Source organism: Triturus cristatus, chromosome 7 (genome assembly GCF_964204655.1).
Source record: "Triturus cristatus chromosome 7, aTriCri1.1, whole genome shotgun sequence".
Taxonomy (NCBI): domain Eukaryota; kingdom Metazoa; phylum Chordata; class Amphibia; order Caudata; family Salamandridae; genus Triturus; species Triturus cristatus.
In genome coordinates, this window is record NC_140590.1 from 264064663 (window position 1) to 264077734 (window position 13072).

A 13072-nucleotide genomic window follows, 5' to 3' on the forward strand; every position below is an offset into this window, starting at 1 on the left:
AACCGACTGTTCTGAAACAATAGTGATAGCTTTAGCAAAATTTCTGAAATGGATGTGGACAATAAGAGTTGGGAAACTGAAAGCTCTCCAGTCGCCCTAAAGTAAACCCAGTACAATTGTGGTACTTTTTTATAGTTTTAGTGTGTTTTTATGGAAGACAGTTATTTATTTTCTTATTTGGTCGAGTAGGAATACCATTTATGTAGTGAACTTAAATCCTGCTGTTTTTAGTTTCAGTGTCATGCTTTCTGTGTATAACTCAAATGTGTAGCTCTAACGGATATACCTGATGATGAACTGTCCTTTTTTTTTTTTTATGTATTTGATGATGAAATGTGTTTTTAATTTGTCTTTTATGACAAGTCGAAATAAAGACTGACTGAAGAAAGAGAGACATAAGTAACGCTTATGATATGTAAGCATGCATCATATGCATGCTAACGTGATATTGTGACACTTCACACATGAGGGAATCGTAAAAAAGTATTTCTCTACTAAATCGGGTGACCAGCTCACAACCTTACCCCAACGAAAGGCATGGAAGAAGTGCTCATGGACTACTGTAGTCACACTTTGGGGATAGTAAGTTTAGAAGGAAAATTCAAGTTAGACCATATTACACATACTCTCATTCAGATATATCCAGGGAATAGCTCCCTTCACTCATTTGATCTCTTACTGCCTCCTGGTTCGTCCCTCGCCGTACACCTGCAAGTGTCTGCTCCTCCCTCCCGACGATGTTTGAATGGAAGGGAGGAAGCTTTTTTAAGCTCAACTAATTTGTGGAGCAAAATGTGGCTGATTGTTCAAGCTGGTGTGTTCTTATTGGAGACACCTGAGTAAACCTGGGCCCATCACAGTGAGGTGGGCGGTGGGTTTCCCTTCTTGAAGTTCATTCCGCTGCTCAAATCTGCGTTAGATGGAGAGTCCGCATCAGACAAAAGGAGAACATTGATTATTGGGCATTTCTGAAATACAAAGCTATCAATATACCAGCATGGACCAATGACTGAGTGGGTGTAAACCCTGAGGTATCCTCACATGGTGACCCGAATCTTAACAGCTGTAGTGACACGTACGTAGGTTAAGACTTCAGTCCAAGATGATCGTGATTGCATTGCTACCGCGCAATTGCTATGACAAAACCCAATAAAGTTTGTTTAAAAAAAAAAAGACTTCAGTCCAAGATGACAACAAGGTTGTACACCTGGGCCATATAGAGTGGCCAACCCCCATTAATTAATAACAGCTCCAAGTGACGACACAGCAAGTAGCTCTCCGGTTATGGCTTTATCATTTCCAACTCGTCAAGACTACTGTAACCAGAGTAACATTGTCAGGATATCATAATACATAAATATCATGTTGATATAAATATATTTATATAAATATCACCCCATTGGAGTTAATAATAGAAAATCTACGCCCAATAGGACCATAGTTTTATAAAGGATATTTAGGACAGTATTTGTGTCCAATGGTATTTCTGTATAAAGTACAACCCCACAATAAACACCATGTTTTCAGAATATTTCACTTGGCAAGAGATACATATAACTCAAGGACCGAAAAAAACAACCCCTGTGAGGCCACAGAAATAACATCCTACCAGCCATATATGGGAGCATCAGGAAAGCATATGTGACCCTTTTCAACGCTCACCTTGGCTCTTCCCTCCCCAGAGGCCCCAAGGTCTTGCAGGTGCCTTCCCATGGTCAGTACTATCACTGCGCACTGGCAGGTCCAACATGACTATGCTAAAGCCCATCAAATGCCATGAACAAACCATCTGACACCCATGTGACACTCCAGCTCATTGAAAGCTCAGATGCCAGGCTACTTGATATCGAAGATGGTAACTCTCTCTCAGCTTTCCAGCTCAGTGGAGATTGAGCGATGGTTGGAGAGTTCTTCACCATTGTTGCACCACTTTCGCGCAAGAGACCAGGTCAGGTATGTAAAACGGCTTTCTTCAGAGGTTCATTTTACCTCCGCACGCTGAGGTAAGAGCAACACCATGGTTTCTGGTGGGGTGTATTCTAGTTTAGATGCATTTATGAAGACACCTTACTTACTGTGAAATGTTCTAGATTGTGACAATCATCAGTACAGTTTACAGACTGATCACCGTCTAAAACTGGCCAGTGCTTTATAAATATAGACACCACAGGGGTCGCCTCCGCGCAATTGGGTCATCTTAGTCTAAAAAACTAGGCCTGTAATGTACATATGGGGCTGTCCTTTAAAGTTAACTTCACAGTCACTTACACCAAGAAAGCGTAGTCTGAAGTATGGTGACTCCTCAGCCCCCCCACCTCCGGTATGGGGACTCCTCAGCCCCCTCCCACCCCCCTACACTGGGCCATCTAACCCTTTAGGTATTCCTGGGGCATACGCTGGGCAATCCAGTCCCAGTGGTTCAACTCCCTATCACTGGATCATCTAATCCTAGAGGAACTCCTTAGGTGCACCTACGGAGACTCTTCAGGGGTTCGCGTCCCCACCACAGGGCCAAGTAATCATAAAGGAGCTTGTGCGGTGTATCTATAGAGATTCTTCAGGGGCTCACTTGCCACCACTGGGAGCTCTAATCCTAGAGGAACTCCTTAGGTGCACCTACGGAGACTCTTCAGGGGTTCGCCTCCCCATCACAGGGCCAAGTAACCATAAAGGAGCTTGTGCGGTGTATCTATAGAGATTCTTCAGGGTCTCACTTGCTACCACTGGGAGCTCTAATCCTAGAGGAACTCCTTAGGTGCACCTACGGAGACTCTTCAGGGGTTCGCCTCCCCATCACAGGGCCAAGTAACCATAAAGGAGCTTGTGCGGTGTATCTATAGAGATTCTTCAGGGGCTCACTTGCTACCACTGGGAGCTCTAATCCTAGAGGAACTCCTTAGGTGCACCTACAGAGACTCTTCAGGGGTTCGCCTCCCCATCACAGGGCCAAGTAATCATAAAGGAGCTTGTGCGGTGTATCTATAGAGATTCTTCAGGGGCTCACTTGCCACCACTGGGAGCTCTAATCCTAGAGGAACTCCTTAGGTGCACCTACGGAGACTCTTCAGGGGTTCGCCTCCCCATCACAGGGCCAAGTAACCATAAAGGAGCTTGTGCGGTGTATCTATAGAGATTCTTCAGGGTCTCACTTGCTACCACTGGGAGCTCTAATCCTAGAGGAACTCCTTAGGTGCACCTACGGAGACTCTTCAGGGGTTCGCCTCCCCATCACAGGGCCAAGTAACCATAAAGGAGCTTGTGCGGTGTATCTATAGAGATTCTTCAGGGGCTCACTTGCTACCACTGGGAGCTCTAATCCTAGAGGAACTCCTTAGGTGCACCTACAGAGACTCTTCAGGGGTTCGCCTCCCCATCACAGGGCCAAGTAATCATAAAGGAGCTTGTGCGGTGTATCTATAGAGATTCTTCAGGGGCTCACTTGCTACCACTGGGAGCTCTAATCCTAGAGGAACTCCTTAGGTGCACCTACAGAGACTCTTCAGGGGTTCGCCTCCCCATCACAGGGCCAAGTAATCATAAAGGAGCTTGTGCGGTGTATCTATAGAGATTCTTCAGGGGCTCACTTGCCACCACTGGGAGCTCTAATCCTAGAGGAACACCTGGGGCGCTCCTAAGAAGACGCATCAGGGTTTCACCTTCCCACCACTAAGCTATCTAATCCTAGAGGAACTCCTGGGGTGTACCTACAGAGACTCTTCAGGGTTTCACCTCCACACTCTGGGCCACCTAATCCTAAAGGAACTCCTGGGGTGTACCTACAGAGACTCTTCAGGGGTTCACCTGCCCACCACTGGGCTGTCCAATCCTTGAAGAACACTTGGGCCGTTCCTACAGAGACTCCTCAGGGGTTTCCACTGAGCTGTCTAATCGCTGAGGAACTCCTGGGGTTTGGAGACTAGTAGGCTTGGGTTGTACCTATGGAGTTACCTCTTGTACTCACCACCTCACCAGAGTATAGCTGGGCTCTGCTTTCTTCCATGGAACCTCGTTGCACCACTATGAACAGTGCTTTTTTTCACAGGAGGTGATGTACTTTTATATTTTCACTATTCTGTCATTCTTTTTGATATTTAGGGGTGCACAAGCGATACAACTCCCGCTCCTCCAGGACCTATGAACAGAACAACACCGAGTTCGCGATTCACTATGGAACCGGCAGTCTGACGGGCTTTCTGAGCCAGGACACAGTTACTGTAAGTGCACAAGATGGCGACGAAAGAAGCATTAACAGAACTCTCACCACAAATCCATACCTCAGAGTTTACCACATGTTAATCATACCTTAAATTTACCTAGCACACCTTTGCACTGCAGCGCAGTGATATTTTTTATATGCCTGTCATACGAAAGGTCCAGGGACAGACTTGACTGTAAATTTATTGTTAAGGGCCCCTTCTGATGACGTATGGAGCGACTAATTTTACCAGTTCTAAGGCACACGACAAAAGAATCAAAACTAAAGTCATAAATTATTATTTATAGAAGAAAGATGCTGGACGTCGTATTCTTTAATTCTTTTTAGCCATACGCCAACGCGTTTCGTCACAGCGGGAATATTCCCCTTGCGACTTGCTCAGGGCTGCTAAATTTCCAATTGATTCCCAACTGATCCTCCTAAAACCAGTTCAGGTTTCGGAGGAATCCAATCCGCTGATAACGTGTAAATAAATGGGTTTATCAGTCTCAATTTCCTCTCAGGTTACCCCGTGGTGACAACAGCCACCAGGTTTTTTAGTATATTCCATTGTTGCTATATATACGTCTAGCAAATGTTGTTTTCTGTTACACCTGGTGAGGTTTATATCAAAGCATCTCCAGACCCGCCGAGTGTGCGAGATCTCACGAGGAGATTAATATTTCCCCAAGTTCTGATTAATACTGGTAATAGTAGCGTCACCTCGTGTTCCATTCACTCCGTCCCGAATACAGGTTCGACTAAGTTGCCCTATCTGCGTCACATGTTGGCTAAAAATCAAACTGTAATTGTTTTTGCGGTTACAAAAGACAGGAAATCTATTGTGGTGCCAAACAAGCTGAACGTCTTCTGAGATTATCCCAGTTTTACAATCCCCAACGATTCTAAACCTAACATGTTTATTTGTACACCACACATTCACCCTTGATGCTGAACTAACTGATGTTTATAGTAACCCAAATCAGTAGCACTCATTTTATCAACCCCAGAGGGATGACGGGTTTAGGGGTGCCGCGAGGATTTGAACCTGTGACTATGAGTTTAATCACAGATTTCTAGAGTAAATGCATTAGTCCCCTGAGCCACCGGTCACAGCTTTCTGGATCGATTTGCCTTATTGCTGCATTGCTATAACCCCAAGAGTAAAACAGTATTATTGTAGCCCTGAAGTGGTTTCTTTTTTAGTTTTAACAATGTTAGTGAACTGTTGTTTCAGTGTTAGTTCCACATTCTGGTCTGGGCTAAGCCAGCTTAGACATGTCACTATAAGAAACCTGTTACTTCTGAACCGTTTCAGGCCTTTGGTCCAGTAACATTCTGTGCCTGCTCCAGTCCAGTCCTTCGATCGTAGTGACATATCCAGTCGATCCTAGTGGCGTGCTGTACCTGTTCCAGTCCAGTCCTTCGATCCTAGTGGCGTACTGTGCCTGCTCTAGTCCAGTCCTTCGATCCTAGTGGCATGCTGTGCCTGCTCCAGTCCTTCGATCCTAGTGGCATGCTGTGCCTGCTCCAGTCCAGTCCTTCGATCCTAGTGACATGCTGTGCCTGCTCCAGTCCAGTCCTTCGATCCTAGTGACATGTCCAGTCGTTCCTAGTGGCGTGCTGTACCTGTTCCAGTCCAGTCCTTTGATCCTAGTAACATGCTGTGCCTGCTACAGTCCAGTCCTTCGATCCTAGTAACATGCTGTGCCTGCTCCAGTCCAGTCCTTCGATCCTAGTAACGTGCTGTGCCTGCTCCAGTCCAGTCCTTCGATCCTAGTAACATGCTGTGCCTGCTCCAGTCCTTCGATCCTAGTGGCATGCTGTGCCTGCTCCAGTCCAGTCCTTCGATCCTAGTGACATGCTGTGCCTGCTCCAGTCCAGTCCTTCGATCCTAGTGCCATGTCCAATCGATCCTAGTGGCGTGCTGTACCTGTTCCAGTCCAGTCCTTTGATCCTAGTGACATGCAGTGCCTGCTCCAGTCCAGTCTTTCGATCCTAGTGGCGTGCTGTGTCTGCTCCAGTCCAGTCCTTCGATCCTAGTGGCGTGCTGTGTCTGCTCCAGTCCAGTCTTTCGATCCTAGTGGCATGCTGTGCCTGCTCCAGTCCAGTCTTTCGATCCTAGTGGCATGCTGTGCCTGTTCCAGTCCAGTCTTTCGATCCTAGTGGCATGCTGTGCATGCTCCAGTCTAGTCCTTCGATCCTAGTGGCATGCGGTGCCTGCTCCAGTCCAGTCTTTCGATCCTAGTGGCATGCAGTGTCTGCTCTGGTCCAGTTTTTCGATCCTAGTGGAATGCAGTGTCTGCTCTGGTCCAGTCTTTCGATCCTAGTGGCATGCAGTGTCTGCACCAGTCCAGTCTTTCGATCCTAGTGGCATGCTGTGCCTGCTCCAGTCCAGTCCTTCGATCTTAGTGGCATGCTGTGCCTGTTCCAGTCCAGTCCTTCGATCCTAGTAACATGCTGTGCATGCTCCAGTCTAGTCCTTCGATCCTAGTGGCATGCGGTGCCTGCTCCAATCCAGTCCTTCGATCCTAGTGACATGCTGTGCCTGCTCCAGTCCAGTCCTTCGATCCTAGTAACATGCTCTGCATGCTCCAGTCTAGTCCTTCGATCCTAGTGGCATGCGGTGCCTGCTCCAGTCCAGTCCTTCGATCCTAGTGGCATGCTGTGCCTGTTCCAGTCCAGTCCTTCGATCCTAGTAACATTCTGTGCCTGCTCCAGTCCAGTCCTTCGATCCAAGTGACATGCTGTGACTGTTTCAGTTCAGTCCTTCGATCCTAGTGAGATGCTGTGCCTGCTCCAGTACAGTCCTTCGATCCAAGTGACATGCTGTGACTGTTTCAGTTCAGTCCTTCGATCCTAGTGACATTCTGTGCCTGTACCCCTTCAGCTCGACGTTCCAAGTGGCCTGTGGTGTCTGCACCAGGACATGCCTTTGAGCTTAATGACCTGTTGTGACCGCACCATTTCAGGCCTTTTATACCAGTGACTTGTTGCGTCTGCACCAGTTCAGTTCTTAGATGCTAGTGACTTTCTATGCCTAACACAGTTTAGTTGTCATACATGCAAAAGGGTTCAGCACTATTTAGAAAGAGTCCATAATGTTTAAAGGAATTTCCAAGACGTCACATTGATTTTCAAAACAATTCTTTTCTTTATTTGATCTTTTCACAGGCATGGAATGTCACAGCCTTGATAGCACAAGAAAGCCATAGCCGACGCGTTTCGTCTCCTGCAAGGAGACTTCTTCAGGGCAAACAAGAGATCTATTGCATGGAGTTTCATCAATTTAAGAAAACGTTTATATAGAGACCTTCAGTCAGTATAGGACAATACCCAAAAGATATATGTATCTCTAACTGTGTTCTCGAAATCGCTCGAGACTGTTGTAAGAAGAGTACGGGCTACCATGCCGCTCGGGTACTGAATGGAGTGGAAGACTTAAAGAAGTTTTCGTCTTAGTATTTTACTTATTCACGAGTGTCACCGATAACACAGTTAGAGATATATATATATATCTATATATATAAACGTTTTCTTAAATTGATGAAACTCCATGCAATAGATCTTTTGTTTGCCCTGAAGAAGTCTCCTTGCAGGAGACGAAACGCGTCGGCTATGGCTTTCTTGTGCTATCAAGGCTGTGACATTCCATGCCTGTGAAAAGATCAAATAAAGAAAAGAATTGTTTTGAAAATCAATGTGACGTCTTGGAAATTCCTTTAAACATCATGGACTCTTTCTAAATAGTGCTGAACCCTTTTGCATGTATGTTCTGAAAGGACTTTGTCCTGATTGAGGAGCTCAGAGGGAAGTGTTCCTCGGTTCGTTGCACTATTCAAGTTTATGCTAAACGACACTATTCATTTGTCAGGTGCGGTAATACAGCCTTCACCCTCTTCGTATTTGTTTAAACAGTTTAGTTGTCAGTACTACAATACAATACTGGTGACCTTTTACACCTGTACTAGTTCAGCCCTTCAATTCTAGTGACCTGCTATGCATGTACCAGTTCAGCCCTTCAACTCTAGTGACCTGCTATGCCTGTACCAGTTCAGCCCTTCAACTCTAGTGACCTGCTATGCCTGTACCAGTTCAGCCCTTCAATTCTAGTGACCTGCTATGCATGTACCAGTTCGGCCCTTCAATCCTAGTGACCTTCTGTGCATGTACTAGTTCAGTCTTTCGATTCTAGTGACCTGTTGTGACTGTCTCAGTTCAAGATAGTCATCCTAGTGACCTGCAGTGCCTGAACCAGTTCAACGCTTCAGTCCTAGTGACCTGCTGTACCTGAACTAGTTTAGGCCTTCAATACTAGTGAACTGCTCTGCATGTACCAGATCAGGCCTTCAATGCTAGTGAACTGCTCTGCATGTACCAGATCAGGCCTTCAGTCCTAGTGACCTCTTGTGTCTGTTCCAGTTCAGGCTCTTCATCATAGTGAGCTGTTTCACGTGCACCATTTCATTCCTTCCGTCATAGAGACCTGTTGATTTAAACCCTTCCATGCTCTCTTTAATGGTTATCTTGCAGTTCCATAGCATTACGAACAATGTGTCACAATTATTTACCATTTTTATCGGCCTAACCAGAATAATTGGCAGACTCTTCCTTTCGTTCTTTCTTTTTTTCTTTCTTTTGTTCTTTCTTTCTTTTATAATCTTTATTCGGTTTATATATTCAAACCATAAAAGTACACAATAAAAATACACACAGTTTGCATAATGCAGTGTAACTATAGCTAGTAAAACCTAATCACATGTCTTGGCAACATAACCAACCCTAGAACTACACTCACAGGACAGCTGATAGGTAGATAAGTGTAAGGAGTTCCATTCAGGTGGCGGCATCACCATTCCTAGATACAACTATCTAAAAATCTCTAAAACAGTATAGTAAAATTCTAAAACAGATATGGATTGCCGTGCATGCACAGTGACTTTCAGAAACAACCCAACACAAGTAAAAATATCCTCATTATTCAGTTGAAGTAGTGCATTGTAAGCTTCTCTAAAATCATTAATGTGTAACTTCTTGATTAGTGGTAGCAAAATGCTTTTGTTATACATTGAGTAAAAATTGCAAAACAGTACAAAATATGTAGCGTAGATTGGCCAGACCTCCCATTGTATGGACAGGGACAAGAGTCTAGATTTGCCTGAAAGCCTAATGGGAAATTTAACAGGTATTTTATTGTGCCTTCCCTAAGGCGAAACAGCAAACTACGTTCCTAATGGCATATGAGACTGGTCAAATGGATTTGGGGTGGTGCATGCCCTCCCTGGTTTCTACTCATGTAGACTGTCACTCTAGATTTTACGTACTCCCTCTTCAGTCTCTCTGCATGCACAAATTTTAATCAACAGGCTTGCAATTGTTTTTGGTAAGGGTGGGGGAGCCCATTGGGTTCTCAAACAGATGGGTACAGCCTATCTTGTGCAAGCAGGATCCGATATACTGGCAATAGTGGCAATCGTGAGACACTATGATCTATAAATCTGTATTAAGGGGACTAAGACGCTCCCTTTCTTGGGGCAGGGTGAATAGAATAACAAGCCTATTGCTCTGGAGAGTTTGCTCCCACAGTTTGCTATATGTGCTTTCCAGGAACCGCTATCACTAAAGGTCATGCCTAGATAAGAAAAAGTGCTTGTGCAGAGTGTAGGAACCCGGGGTCACCAGGCCCTATAGGCGGTAGCGTGGCGCGAACCGGTCGGGCAACCAGAGGGCTATGTGTTAAGCAACCATACACCACACGCTTCTCATGGACTAGAGTCACACACAATAAGGGACGCCACACCGTTTAAATTATGCAAATACTTCAAGTTTATCCAAGTATAGCTGGTCAGATGCAGTTCAGGAAATAACAAGGTAATACATGAATCATAATACCATTGTGACATTCCATTCGACACTCTGGGTGATATCTATGCAGTGCCTAACCTTGTTCTAGCGCCGTGCGCGCTTACGTAAAGTCTTTCCCTGAACCGGCCGTCTAACTAAGCGTAATACTTGAAAGGGGACACATTGGGTTCACTAACATGGCGCCTGTAGAACTGAGCGCTCCTCGTGATCAAGGGCCCCTAGTACTGTGAAGCAAGGCATATAAACATAGCGCTACGCGCAATCAGTTGCATGTGGATACGTTTGCGTAGAACATTTAATACATCGCGTGACTCGTAATCAGTCGCATGTCATTACCTTTGAGCAGAGCATATAACACAGTGCGCTACTCGCATTCCTGGGCATGTAACTACTTTCGAACAGAGCATATAACACCATGCGCTACTCTCATTCCTTGGCATGTAATTACTTTCGAGCAGAACATGTAACACAGTGCGCTACTCGCATTCCTTGGCATGTAATTACTTTCGAGCAGAGCATATAACACAATGCGCTACTCGCATTCCTTGGCATATAATTACTTTCGAGCAGATCATATAACACAATGCGCTACTCGCATTCCTTGGCATATAGTTACTTTCGAGCAGAGCATATAACACAGTGCGCTACTCGCATTCCTTGGCATGTAATTTCTTTTGAGCAATGCATATAACACATGGGGTAACTCGCCGTCCCGGTCTCTCCGGCTGAGGAAGCAGAGTCGGTGGCGTGAAGCGCCACACGAGAGTAATGTTAGTCAGTACTTTGAACGGCTTCCAGCGGGGAAGATTACTGGACTTGAGGAGCGAGTCCCTATGCTCCGGTGCAGTTCACAGAGCACCGCGCTCAGTAACACAGGAGGGGGGACACGGACAGGATCCCTCGGCGGGGTCTCTCCGTCGCGCAGGCAGGGGAGGGGATTCCCACGGAGGGGACAACCCGGGCCAAGTGCGGTGTGGTTTCCAGACCAGCAGGGGGCGCACCAGGGGGGATCTCGGCCTCCGGGCTTACCTCCGTCTCGGCGTCAGCAGGCGTCCGTCCTCACGACGTTGGGGGAACTCGGCCCCGACCTTGCGCTTCTCCTCACACGGCTGCGACGGCAGCGACGGGGCCCCGGACTTCGCCTGGGCCTCGCGACACAGCAGAGCACTCTCCCAGGCCTCCAGGCCGCGGCGGTGAGCGCGCTGGCTTCGTCGTCGCAGGGGGGGGCTCAAATTAAGGATGGGGGTAAAGTGCTCAGCGGATCACGCTGCCGGGGGTCCCAGACCAGGGCAGGGAGCGCGGGGGTCACAGCGCTAGTACCTGGTCGATCCCCGGTGACTTGGCAATGGGCTTAGTATTTTGTTCACTAGGGTAGCTTGGACACGCAGTCTCAGCTCTGGCATTCAAGACTTACAGCTCGCTCATGTCATGCAGTCTTAGTTCTTAAAGTTAGGTTTCAGTTCTCAGTTGACAGATGAAGTCTTTTGGCGCAGATGTATCTGGCGCCCTTAAGGGGTTCTGTTACAGGGGTAGGGATGGAGAGGGCGACTAGGTCCTTCCTAGTCAGGCTGGCAGAGAGTCTCTGGGTCCTCCTACTACTGGGCAAGATCAGTGGGATTCACAGGGCACCTCACTCACTTAAGAGGCAGTACCTAAATCCTGTCACTCTCAGAGGCATAAGTCCCTGGCTAGGCCCTACCGCCTACACTCCTGGTGGATTCTTCCAGCTCTGCTTCACCCCAATGGCCAACTCACCACAAAAGCTTCCCTCCCACTCTTAAGTAGCCCTAGGTCAGGTGACCTCTAGCCAAGGCGGCAAAAGTAAAACCCCACCTCCCTTCTAGAAGGTTCCAGCTTCTTCCAGGAGCTTCCCCACTCTAACTATGGGACAAAAAGGCGGGCTGGTATCGCAACATTGTTGTGGGTCCCAGCCAGCTCCTGGCAGCTAGGGTGCTACTATGAAAAACGACCACCCTGCAGTAGCAGGAGTCTGTGGCAGCCATCTTGGGCGAAGTAAGCACCTGCACCTTAACATTACAAAAACGAAAAAAATGAGGGGAAAAGGGCCAAGTCCAACACAGAGTAACCTACAATCGCCTACTTTTGAGGATGGTGTGTTATATTTTTTAGGGCCACAAGACATAATGAAAGATTTATTGAAATTTGTTTGAAGATCTAATGATGCCATACATTTTACAAAGCCACTCACTAAATGGGGGAGCGCCTTTGGAGGGCGAGCCATTAGCACAGCATCATCTGCATGTAACAATGCAGGTAAAAGAGAACTCTGAATTTTGGGAAGATCAAGGGTAATAGTAGTTATAAAAGGTTGAAAGTCAATGATTTATAAAATGAATAAAAGTGGAGCCAAAACACAGCCTTGTCCCACACCTACCAAAATATCAACATCTTCTCTTCCAGGGGATCCTCATCAATAGTCATAAGCACATAAATATTCCCGCCCATGCGCGGGGACCCTGAGTAATGTTGTAAGAATTTTCTTTGCACATATATAAAATTCCAATAAAGCAGGGAGAAAGAAAATACATTTGAAAACTGCTTTAATGCACAGTAGAAGCCATAATCCTACAAAGAAGAATGAAAAAACATTGCCAGCCCATAGGCTGTGTTGCAGAAAACATTAGTGCAGAAAGCTGAAAACTTAACCCACAGAAACACATAGAATAGAACTGGCACTGTGCCGTTAAGGCAGCCATGGCCCATAGCTTCCCATCATGCCTCAGGGGTGACAGTTAGGTCAGTTGTTCTTTCCGACTCCTTCTGTTAGGACCCTGGTGTGAGAAGTTGGCCTGATATATGATGTCACTAGTTCTAGTGTACACCTTGTATCAGTCCAAACAACCCTTATGGTGATTGGTTGTAAAGTCAACCTTATAGACCAGCTATCCTAGTGGTAGCATGGACAAGAGCAGTCTTAGGCTAAACTCTGTATGGCACGTGAAGCCAGCTGTGATACCATATATAATCCCTTGAATACCAAATGAAAGGACA

General features: G+C 46.4%; 1 protein-coding gene across 1 annotated transcript in view; it reads left to right on the forward strand.

Moving 5' to 3' along the window:
- Positions 1-13072, forward strand: part of LOC146809370 (cathepsin D-like) — a 181217-nt gene that overhangs the window by 95551 nt on the left and 72594 nt on the right. The window contains exon 4 of the mRNA XM_085616187.1: positions 4096-4214. Coding sequence (XP_085472313.1) covers positions 4096-4214 — 119 coding nt within the window. The remainder of the gene's footprint in view (positions 1-4095; positions 4215-13072) is intronic.